Source organism: Barbatula barbatula (genome assembly GCF_947034865.1).
Source record: "Barbatula barbatula genome assembly, chromosome: 11".
NCBI lineage: Eukaryota > Metazoa > Chordata > Actinopteri > Cypriniformes > Nemacheilidae > Barbatula > Barbatula barbatula.
In genome coordinates this window covers 17,240,928-17,253,021 of record NC_136774.1, presented here as the reverse complement: position 1 = coordinate 17,253,021, position 12,094 = coordinate 17,240,928, and the positions used below count along the sequence as shown (strand labels likewise).

The 12,094-nt window shown below is 36.3% G+C and overlaps 3 protein-coding genes across 5 annotated transcripts; 2 read left to right on the top strand and 1 right to left on the bottom strand.

The window, feature by feature from the left end:
- Nucleotides 1-871: 871 nt before the first annotated feature.
- Nucleotides 872-2,346, top strand: magoh (mago homolog, exon junction complex subunit). The gene is made up of 5 exons (XM_079468297.1): nt 872-1,146; nt 1,515-1,573; nt 1,660-1,770; nt 1,858-1,940; nt 2,126-2,346. Exons 1-5 carry the CDS (start codon nt 1,056-1,058, stop codon nt 2,223-2,225), a joined length of 444 nt encoding a protein of 147 aa, XP_079324423.1. The 5' UTR covers nt 872-1,055; the 3' UTR covers nt 2,226-2,346.
- An 88-nt stretch (nt 2,347-2,434) lies between these two features.
- Nucleotides 2,435-6,084, bottom strand: cpt2 (carnitine palmitoyltransferase 2). 3 transcript variants are annotated; one of them, XM_079468293.1, is made up of 6 exons: nt 5,813-6,084; nt 5,558-5,740; nt 5,033-5,113; nt 4,839-4,945; nt 3,415-4,719; nt 2,435-3,284 (listed from the first exon to the last, which is right to left on the bottom strand). In XM_079468293.1, exons 2-6 carry the CDS (start codon nt 5,734-5,736, stop codon nt 2,956-2,958), a joined length of 2,001 nt encoding a protein of 666 aa, XP_079324419.1. In that variant the 5' UTR covers nt 5,737-5,740; nt 5,813-6,084; the 3' UTR covers nt 2,435-2,955. The 3 variants fall into 3 exon arrangements, with proteins under 3 accessions (XP_079324419.1, XP_079324420.1, XP_079324418.1); XM_079468294.1 differs by having other exon boundaries at nt 5,558-5,674; nt 5,813-6,032; XM_079468292.1 differs by having other exon boundaries at nt 5,558-5,877.
- Nucleotides 6,085-6,385: 301 nt separating this feature from the next.
- porcn (porcupine O-acyltransferase) lies at nt 6,386-12,074 on the top strand. Its single transcript, XM_079467488.1, has 14 exons — nt 6,386-6,532; nt 7,047-7,186; nt 7,319-7,511; nt 8,028-8,071; nt 8,177-8,358; nt 8,458-8,588; nt 8,842-8,862; nt 9,167-9,292; nt 9,391-9,491; nt 9,713-9,789; nt 9,907-9,970; nt 10,362-10,447; nt 10,669-10,779; nt 10,856-12,074. The coding sequence occupies exons 2-14, from the start codon at nt 7,051-7,053 to the stop codon at nt 10,955-10,957; spliced, it is 1,374 nt and encodes a 457-aa protein (XP_079323614.1). The 5' UTR covers nt 6,386-6,532; nt 7,047-7,050; the 3' UTR covers nt 10,958-12,074.
- Nucleotides 12,075-12,094: the final 20 nt, after the last annotated feature.

Sequence of the window (12,094 nt, the reverse complement as noted above, 5' to 3'; positions counted from 1 at the left end):
CTACTGTCATATTTTCACTAGAACATAGCTAATATAAAATATTTTGAATAATCCATGCCCACTGTATAATATTTGTCTAATATTGTATTATGTATTTATTCTAACTGTATATCCTGCACTTGCTAATTGCACTGCTGGTTAGACCTAAACTACATTTCGTTACACTGTACTTGTATATGTGTATATGTGTAATGACAATAAAGTTGAATCTAATCTAATCTTAAATAAAACAAATTTCAACCATTTTTGGTTAACCCATACAATCTTGAAGATTAAATGCGAAGCCATCAGCAACCACCTCATTCCCTATCAACCTCATTCTCAATCAAAACATGGAGAATTCGCAGTATTGAATTTTACATTCAAAAAATGATTAGAAGGATATATGAAGAGTTTGGTTCCAAAATGAGATAACTCAGTTTAAAAAAAATCTTGTCCATTATTGTGCAGTACAATTTATATCAATCAAACTGCAGTTGATTTGAGCCATAATAACAAAAAATACAGCCAACTAACAACATAAAACGCAATAAAAACATGTTAACATAGTCATTTTGGAACCAAACTCTTCATATAGGCCTACAGTGTAAAGTATTTTTAATTAATGCTTTATTGAGCATTTTGTCATAACAAAACAATGTTACAACATAAACATAACATAACATTAAGAAACACTTGATGAAAAGAGAAAAAAGAGAAAATAAAACATTACCAGGTCTCGAAACAAACAAGACAAAAAACAAACAATCAAACACCCAAAATATTTAAAAGGAGAGGGAATTTCACAAAAAACTATAAAAATTAAATAGGTTGAAAGCTTATATGCCGTGCAAATTATACAAGTTCTTTATGCTTTGAAACGTGTTTCTTTGGACATTTGTAGTCACTGTGGGCGCGTCATCATTATGCGCCTTGCACATGACGTTACAGCGCGTCGTCAGTACGCAGACGCACGAGATTCCATATTGGTCGTTGAAGCTCAAACGTTTTATTTAAGGAAGACTGTGCGTGGGGTAATTTAGATTCACAAAGATATACGTTAGTATTCGTCAGGTATGTCTACGAGTGACTTTTACCTGAGGTATTATGTTGGCCACAAAGGTAAATTCGGCCACGAATTTCTGGAATTTGAATTCAGACCTGACGGTAAGTGAGGCGCCAACTTTAGCTAGCTAACATGCTAACAGCCTTTCTATTGTAACCCTGTTTGCATGCCTTTCTTGCAAACCAAACACAATTTGGGCAGTTTTTAATTATGTTGCTTATTGTTTTACGGTTAGTAATAGAACACGAGTTATTTTTCTCAATAATAAGTGATTTATCAGTACACCAGTTAAAAACTGCGAGTACCCAATATTGTAATGGTAACTTACAGTTGTTCAGCTTTACAAGGAATGTTTGTAGTTTGGACTGTTATTTCCTACTTTCAGTCAAAAGATCAGTCATTGTGACTGTTATAGATGTGCATACATTTCGATTTGTAATTAAATGTATGTATGTGTGTTGTTGTCTAGGCAAGCTGCGATATGCAAACAACAGTAACTACAAGAACGACGTCATGATCAGAAAAGAGGTGAACTTAGCAGCCTGATTACGGGACGTTTGTATAATGTGAGTCATTTGTGTTACATTTAAGTTGTGATAATGTTTCCTCTGAAGGCTTATGTTCATAAAAGCGTGATGGAAGAGTTAAAGAGGATCATTGACGACAGTGAAATCACAAAAGAAGATGATGCATTGTGGCCTCCTCCAGACAGAGTTGGCCGACAGGTTTGTGGATAAAAGTTCTTGTTTATGTACAAAATAAATGCCCTGTTTTCACCATTTGTAATAAAACATACTAATTGTTTTTATAAGGAACTCGAGATTGTCATTGGTGATGAACATATCTCATTCACAACTTCAAAGATTGGATCTTTAATTGATGTCAACCAGTCCAAGTAAGCATCTTTCATAGCTATTTTATTTCCTGAATAATAGCCTGTAAGACGTTTAACACCTCATGTCAATACCACTAAAATAGTGCCCCTCGAAGGCTGTTTAGCGCTCCGCTCTGGAATTTCAGTATCTTTGTTTCTGATTCATTATAAAAGTGTTAACATGTATTTTTTACATTATTCTTCAGGGATCCAGAGGGGCTCAGAGTCTTCTACTATCTGGTTCAGGACCTGAAATGCCTTGTATTCAGTCTCATTGGCCTCCACTTCAAAATCAAGCCCATCTAACTGTTCAGCTGCTTTTAGTCTGGCTGAAAATGGTTTTATGTTTTGTTTTCAGAATTTGTACATTGTTTAGCAGTTTTGTTGTCTTGATTGTTTTTTAAATAAAACTTGGTCTACCATTGTCTCCCTTTAAAGGCTCATCTTTCTACTATGGGGTGTATATTATGTCAAGATAATATTCTAATGACAATGTAAACTTAATAAACACAAATAAGTCACAAAGGTTTTAATGCCAGCTGTTTCATGAAATTCTTTAATATGCATTGCTGCTAACAGCAGTATTCACCATTTTGTTTAGTAAAGTAGCCACGTTCTCTTCTGTTCCTTTACATTCTCAGATAAGGTACAGAAAGAAGCGTCACATTTCACTGTTGATCAATAACTTATTTTTACTAGAATCTGTGGTCTATTACATTGAATCGTAATTACTCTCCTGTATTTGGAGAACAATTAGCTAAATTGATTTCCTCATCAGTAATATTCAAAATAATTCTACAAAAAAATAATTGCGTGCCACAGATATAGATTTTTACTATATCAATATATATTTTGCTTGTACATCAAATAAGATACACGCATGGTTATTCAAACAGAACAAGAAACCGTTAAGGACTATTATGTCATATTTAGCTTGCAGATGTATCCCTATCTAGTTCAACAAAACCGATATGAATCTAGACCAATCCTAAATGCCCAATGGTTTAATTGACTTTAACAAAACAAGTGCTTTTTACTAATGAATGGGCTTTCCACCAAGGACTGTAAAAATGTCCTCCAATGACTTATGAACACACTTAAGAAATTCATGAACATTCCTGGAAGGGTAGCTGGACACATTGCACCCAATCCATTCGTCGTGGACACCATAGCCCACTCCGAAACCATCAGGCACCACAGGAGCAAACCCACCCAGACTGACTGCAGGGCTGGTGAGGGTACTGGTGGACAGGATGTTATGATTTATGGCAGCATATGCTGGGTCCAGGTACAGACCGGGCAGTGCCATTCCTTTAGAATTAGCCAGGTAGCGCATGGCAAAAAGATGGCGATCAAATCCTTGACCTAGACGTAGATGAACAAAGGAAATTGATACCAACAAGAGAACAATTAGCCTAAATATATAATGAATTGCTCAGTATTGATAAACAGATTTAAATCAGAACTAAGCATGCCGTTGAAGTTCTATACTAACCCATGGCTGCTTCTTTGGTGAGCTGGCCGTGGTATTTAGAGCATTCGTGTAGCAGCCCCTGTAACTGATCAACTGTGTGTTTTCCTGGCTCCTCCACGAAAGCCTTAGCACAACGCTTTGTGTGAATGCTAGCAGGACGGATGGTTTCTGTGCGGCCGTGTTTAAAGGCTGCAGTGCTGCAGGACTCGTATGTGGCAACAGTCTGCCCGTACTGCCGTAAGAAGCCCATTTGGAAAGCCAGCTGGGAAATTGCATCTGGGCTAAGCTTCTTTTTCTTAAGTTGTTCCTTTCCACCCTTCTTGAACTCCATGGCATCGATGGTGAGCTTTGAAACAGCAGAATTAAAGTTCTCTTTAGCTTTTACAATCCCTGCTTTTAACTCTTCGTTTAGTTTGAAATCCAGTCTTCGAACTGCAGAGGCTGAGTCCACAGATGCTGGCTGGGAGTTGGGGCCAACCAGTGGCTTCTCAGTGGTGTCCTTAAAGACCTCATTCTGGAAACGGAGGACAGCTACGCCATCACCCCAGGAGTGCTCAAAATTGATGGCCGCTTGCCCATCCTTGGCCAAGATGATACTAAAGGACTTGTCATACCAGCGATTGCAGCCGTCTCCATGGAGCATGTTGTGGGAGATGTGAATGTGATCTTTCATTTCCTCATCATCCAGGCAGAGGCAAAACAAAGCACTGTCTACTAACTGCAAAGCTTCACCATTTCCAGCATCCAGTAGCTTTTGTCTCAAGCCTGCCCAAGTGTCTCTGTTCTCACTGGTCAGAACACCCAAGGGGAATGACGGAGCAGGGGTAGAGTCTGTTAGTATGAACTTCAGGTGAGCTTGAATCTCAGAGGGCTTTATCAGGTTGCCATCCCGATCCAGTGTATCAAATACATACAGATTGCCTTGTTTTATCACAAGCAAGTGGCGGCCTTTATCATCCGTGAAGAGCTCATCGCGCTTCTGCTTGGGTATGCGTGTAGAGTTGAAAAGCCGGAAGTACTGGGACATATCCAGAGGATATGCATTAACCATGTATGCTCCAAACCATGAGATGGAGGAGGGCACCCATCGGATGAACCTCTTGAAACTATTGGTGTCACTCTTGGCAGGGTTCAAATGAAACACCTCAGGCTCAAGCAGACCACCTCGCAGGGTCTTCATAAATCGCACTGCTGAGCAAACCATGTTGGTGGCCCGCACAAGCTGGTCATTGTACTCAGGTTTGGGGTCAGGGTTAAAGGACATGAAGGGGTTGAAGTTAAGCACAACAGACTCCCTGGCAGACAAGTACATATCAAACCATGGAGCTGCAAGGAAAAATGAAATTCATAAATGAGCATGCATTATAGAAATATTTGTTACAAACCAAAATATTTATATTACTTATATATATATATATATATATATATATATAAATATATATCACCTGATATATAGCTTGTGTGCTTGTTGTGTTTGTCTAAGGCCACAAGTTCTTCATGTAATTGTTTTCCTAAGCCACTCTGGAAATCATGTGCTACTTTCTCTGTTTTACTGTTGGATTTCAAGAACACAAAAGTAGTCAGAAAACCTGTTGAAACCAATTCAAATATTAAGATGAGCAAGACCCTTGTCAAGTACCTGTAATGTTCATCATTCAGCAGGGGTCTTTGAGCTGCCAGATATCTCTGTATTGTGTCCTCCAGTTTTGGGACTGGTAACCTGTAAATGAAAAATGGAAACATTTTTTAAAGCCATCCAAACAAAATCACCAAAAGACATCCTTCTTATTGTTTAAGGTAATTTATGGGTCTGTGTAATATTGTGTAATCTTTTTTAACGTATTTATGGTATATATTTTCATTTAGTAAATTCTTTTATTTTATTAGCATTCACAACAGTTTTTTGTAAATACTGTACAAACACAGGGGGAACGGAAATTCAGGCAAGGAGAACATCATAAAATGTAACACCGTGTCCTTCCTTGAAACTCAAGCGCACTTTCACCTACATTCAATCGTAAATCTTACAGTTTACGTTTTTAAAGTGGAAATTTGAGCATTTACATCTAAAATAATCGACAATAGTAGTACTGATAAAAAATAAAAGCATCTCAGAGATTAGGTCTATAATTCGGTCAATAAAACATGTGTTAAATCCACGTACCTTGGTAAACTCTTCTGATAGTGCATGGTCGGGACGACACTTTTGTGCAAATACTCACTCCCATTACTGCTGTATTTACGCTGACATGTAGTTAGGACCGATAGGGCAGGTTGATTCCTCAGTAGTTGTAATTTTCCCAACGACGAATAATATTGGATAGAGAGAAAACCTGTCATCATGCAACTTAAAAATAAGGCGTTATAAATTACTACTTTGGTCCAAAATCGATCTTAACTTTTAAACAGTGCGTCTCACATTTATTATTGTCATCCGATTTAGCGTTAACGTTACTGAATGAAAGCAGGGTCGCTCCTCATAAACCAATCAACAGCAGTTAGTTACGTTACCGCCAACTATTTATTAGCTAATTATAAAATACTAGCAGCTCTTTTGATTTTTCCAATAGATCTATGTACCAAGTGCATTAAAGCAAAAATGTTAGCCTTTAATATTTCAGTCGTTACTTCCGCCTCACAACCTGTCATGCCTTTCAAAATAAAAGTACCGGTGTTCTGACGATCTGTGGTATCTTGCTCAACCTCCTCCCGTACAAAACATAAGGCTTACTCCTCCAACAACCCATACCCTTACACTTGCCAAGTACCATAACGCAAGTAATAAAATATTTAACAAACATAATTTCACAATTAGAACGTGTTCAGTAAAAAAATATCCACAGTGTACATATATTTCAAGCTTTGAATAAACTTCAAAACACAGCTGTCAACCATTGGACGAGCTTCTCCCCTCAAGTCTGATTCTCTCCCATGATTGGTGTAGCTCCAGAAGTCTAGAAAGGTGATTGGCCGTTGGGTTTCCCTTTGCGACACTGTAAACTTGAATGACGGATAGCATCAATGGGAATGAGCCACATCAGGCGCATCATCAGCACCAATTGTGCCGGAAGCTAGACATAGCTGTCCATATTTGGATTAAAATCTGACAGAAGATTTAAGGCTTTTCGGTTAAAATTAGGTAAGCAATATTTGACAGTTCATAAAAATCGTACATTTTACCGAGACACGCCGGACGTCGGTGTCTGTCGTGGGGGCGTCGTGTATAATTCGCCCGGTGTATAACGATTTGTGCATTTTAGGTTTTGATCAGCGCAGTCTATTTTGTGGATGTAATACAGTTTGACGATTTCACAGCTAATATTCTCTTATTTTCGACCACGAATTTTTGGATGCTTGTCGTCTGCTTTGCGGTGTAAAATTATTAAAATATTGCAGGGGTATGATAATCTGGACGCGCAATTTACGATCCAACATTTAAAGCATTTGGTTATAATACAAAATCACACCGAACATCAACAAAGATTTTCTCCTATCTAACTCTCAACTTCTTAAAGTCAAGACGATATGTTTTTATCATATAGTAGTTAATGATGTCCATATGTATCAAATATCTGACCTTATATCCTCAGTTAGGCTAATCGGTATATATTACTGACATATAAAACAATTATATATTTTTTTCTAAAAAACAGGGCAATGGTAGCTCTAAGCAAAAAAGAGTTCTTCCAGGAACTGGGATCAGGATGCTTGCTTCCAACTCTCCAGCAGGGTCTAGAACAAATATGGCAACTGTTACTAATCTGCCTAGTGTGTCGGCTGTTGTGGAGATTGGGTAAGAGGATTTATGCAAATCACACTATGTAGCCTAATGATTATAGTAATAATTCTACACTTACAAAACAATTCAAAGCTAAATGTAATGCTGCTGAAGAAACTGATTTTGTAAATTGTGTTTTTCTAACAGGTTTGCCCCCTTTCTTAAAACATCTCAGTACGGTGGTGGGTGGATTTTACGTGCTGTACTTGTTCTTCGAGCTGCACATGGTTTGGGTGGTGCTTCTCAGCCTGCTTTGCTACCTCATTCTCTTCCTGTGTCGTCATTCCAGCAGCCGTGGTCCATTCCTGTCCATCACTATCCTCATCTACCTGCTGTTAGGGTAGAAAAACACATCTTGTTACATCTTGTGTGTGTGTGTTTTTTTAACAGCAGTGTATGCAGAAAATAGTCAACTTGCGTTTATTTGTGTGCAATAAGAATCTCAGAATTGAATGTTTTAAAACAATTTTGAACACATTTTTGTCTTTATGTGAACGGTATCTCTCTAAAAAAAGATTTTCGATGGTCACTAACTACTCGATGATCTCTAACTATTTACTTTGCTGACTAGAAATTGCTATTTGTAATGGCAGTCATTTAGTGTGATTCTAAACAAATGATTGAAAGATTTTTAGGGTTTTAACAGTGTAGGTTTGAGTGACAAATCTTTTAGCTTTATTAAAAGCTGTTGAACATCCCTTGGGAAAATGAAGACAAGCAATGCTTTCCAAAACAAAAAATAGTTGCAACTGTCCACCATCTTCACAAAAAAATGTTGCATCTCATAGACTGAAAAATATTCTTTTTGAAAGCTCATCTGAAATACAAATAAAATACATTATTTTTTCTGTTTTAGAGAGTTGCATATGATGGATACAACAACCTGGCATAAAATGAGAGGTGAGTTTGCTGTTTTGTTACCTAACAATGATCATTAAACCATGCTGGATAAACCTTTACTATAGATTGTAACTGAGTTTGATATGACATTACTGTGATACGTAGGTTCCCAGATGGTTGTTGCCATGAAGGCAATTTCTCTTGCCTTTGACCTTGACAAAGGCATAGTGGAGAAAGTTCCCTCTCCAGTGGAGTTCATGGGCTACATTTACTTTGTGGGTACAGTCATCTTTGGGCCCTGGATCAGCTTCAACAGCTATATGGATGCAGTGGAGAGTCGAAAACTTGTGAGTGTCAATTTTAACAGTTGTCAGTATAAGATCAGAATTGGGTAAATGTTTTTCTCTAGTCTCTTTAGAGTTTGCTTTAGTCTGTCTTTTTTTCAGAGCCTCTCCTGGTTTGTAAAGTCAGTCTGCAGCTGTGTGGCGAGTCAAGTCTGTTTAGTCGTCTCTAATTGTATTGCACCATATATATTTCCCTATTTCATTCCAGTCTTTGGAGACAAGCTGCTTCGCAAGTGAGTATAGATTTGAATCATTAAACTATGATTTGATACATTTAGCAGATGCTTTTATCCAAAGAAACAATGAGGAAACAATAAAGCAAATATAATCTTATATAGTGTTGTTTTTAAAAAACTAACCAAGAGTTGAATAGATTGGATAATATGTTTTACAAACAATGCTTTTTGCTTGTTTAGCTGCTTTACATTTTTTTAAGGTTTTCCCTTTTTGTCTTGAGTCATCTATTTTTTCCTTTTACTCCACCAGCAAAAAAAGAAGAAAGATAAGGTATTATTCTGCTTATATTATTAATCAATAATTAATAAATATGGCAAAATTACACATAAATAATCATCGACTGTGAAGATTAGGATCTTAATGTTACATATATTATATGTTGGCAAAATTTTCTAGATTGAAGCAACACGTAACATCATATTTAATATTGTTTTCTATTGAATATTACGTCGATATTTCATGCTTTTCAGAGGCTCCATAACCAGGTAAGCAAGCACTTAACTTGTGATTTAACTAGTCACAATGTTAGAACAGACTATAGTCTTTGGTAACCATCATGTTTTCTCTTCACCAGGTGGCTACAGGCCTATGAGAACACTCTGTCGTTCCATTTCAGTAATTACTTTGTGAGTTACCTGGGTGAGACAACAACCACACTGTCAGGTGCTGGATTCACAGAGGAGAAAGACAACCTTAAGTGGTTTGTACAAATGATACACACTCCAATGTTAGAAATGGTCATTTAATGTATCTGTGTTTTTATTCACTCTTTCTGTTGTGCTGTTTCTCTGGTTTCAGGGACATGACAATAGCAAAGCCGTTGAATGTTGAGTTTCCACGGTCTATGGTGGAGGTTGTAACTTCTTGGAACCTGCCCATGTCCCGCTGGCTCAACACCTGTATGTGTGTTTTCTTAACTGATGGATGCTTTTTAGATATTTGTTGTAAAGGAGTGGTCACACTATTGGGCTTGATTGCAAAATCTTTAACCCTTTTCTTTAACTTTAACCCTAAAATGAACCAAAAAGGGTCTCATTTACCTTTATTCAACCCATGTTTTGTGTGTTTTCTGTATTTCTTACAAATATATTTGTAATTCACATTTATGCTCCTCTTTTAGATGTGTTTAAGAAGTCTCTCAAATATGGATCCTTCTCCGCTATCATCTTGACATACACAGCTAGTGCTCTGCTTCATGTTAGTGGCACTTTGGCTTTACAAACTTCCTAATGTATTTTTACTGTAATGTAGTGCATTATTCTTAGACAAACCTTGTCGTGCATTACTTTAAAACAATTTACTTGGTTCTCTCAGGGTCTGAGCTTTCATGTTTGTGCAGTACTATTTACTCTTGGCTTTATGACATACATTGAGCATGGTAAGTATATACATATCACATTTCAAAAATTTAAATTTAGCTCCCTAACAAAACAAAAATATATGTGAGCATACTGGAAAATATAATGCAATATATTAAACTATACATTTCCATATGTTGGAACCAAGCGCTTATATTTTTATTATAATATGATTATTCAATATATTGAAATATTGGAATACATTAACAATGTATTATTCTATGTATTTTCAAATATTTATTACATGATTTATTATATTGATAGTTCATATTTAGGAAAACATTCTTTCATCAAGGGATGATAAGAGGCGTAGAGACTTTTACACACTTTTCATTGTTTTTCATGATGTTTTTGGTGTTTGCGTGTGATGGATTGTGCTCGCATTCAGTTTCTGTTTATTCTGTGTTTCAGTGCTTAGGAAAGGATTGTCAGTCATTTTAAATGCTTGCATCCTCTCCAAGAAATGCCCATCTGACTGCAAACATCAAAACAAAAAGGTATCATACATGTCATTGAGGCTATTAAAGCTCTTGTTTATACAAACAAGTCATACATTTTGAAGTGAACTGTGTTAGTTGTTCTAATAACATTGCTCAAATAAAAAAACATAATGGTAAAACAACATATGGACATTTTAATGTGACATAACATCATTGTTAGTAGAGACTAGGACATTATGACAATTAATTTTATTTTCAAATATTTTTCTTCTCTCTAGGCATTGTGGGTGTATTTAATAAACGGGACATTTAGCATGTTAGCTGTGCTACACTTAACATACCTTGGCTCCATTTTCGGCTCCAGCACAGATGATATGGACTCTGTTGAGGTTCGAAAACCTTATTCACTCTAATCTCTTTGCATGTAGTATGCAAGTTGTCATTACAATTATATTTTGTCCACAGGATGGTATGGCCAGTCACACCATTCAGAAATGGACACAGCTCAGCTGGACAAGCCACTGGTTGACCTTTGGCCTTTGGGTCCTGTATCGCCTTATTCTTTAAACTCTGAAACCTACATAGACAAAGGGAGATGGGAGAAGATAGCAATAAACTGTGATTGGCTGTGACATGTGGGATTACTGAGAGGTGCCATTTATGACATCACTGTGAACTCTGGAGGAACTTGACTGTGGAACAGAGTACTCACAAATACGGGAAAACAGTGATTTACATTTAATATGGTTCCACACAGCTGGTTCGACTACAGCAAAGCCCAGGAAGTACCAGTTTTTTAAACTACCTAAAGTTCAAGGGAGCATCAAGGTTTTTTTTACAAACCACAGCACTCCAAAATATTTCTTAAGATTTAAAACTTTATAGTCATTAATGAATTGATCACTACTCTGTGACTAACAAATAAAGCTTAGACTTTGTTGTTCTTTTTGTCGATAGATTTAGGATCAGATAAACTTACACATAAGGAAAAATGTATGTTTTCATTTTGTCTTAGGCGAAAACTCTTGATGTGTGAAAAGGAAGTAAATATCTCAATAGTTTTTTTGTAATCCGTAATGCATAAACTACACAAATCAAGACTCAGTCAATACTCTTGAAATGTATGCAACACTTATTTAATGTTATTTTAACTTTATTTTTAACTGAAGTTGAAAGTTTTCTCAACAGGATTCTCATGTTCTTTATGCTGACGTTCTTATTCATGTTCAACTGCTGACAAACAAAACATTCAGAAGTGGTTCATTTCAGTAGTGGTTGACACATTGGTTTCAGTCTGATTTAGCTTGCTTCTTTTATTTATATTTCAAACAGAGTGTCTACTATTAGTTTTTCACTAATATCATGCTGCGATTCACAATCAGAATACACCCACTCGCTGTGTATCATGAAAGGCAGACTTTGTCACTACTAGTATAGGGTTTTGAATGAACATATGATGAAATTCATGCCACCATTTTGTAAGTATTTTAGTGTTTAATAGGAAACTGTTCTAATTAATGATTATGTTTGACCTTTGAAAAATGTAAATTATAATCTTCCGGCACATATGAAATCAGGATTTAGATATGTTTATTGTTTTTATATGTATTTATTTTATCATTGTTATTGTATTAATATGTTGTATTATTACTAAGGTTGTAAATACAACATGGGGCTTGAATTCAATGGATTTATTTTTTTAAA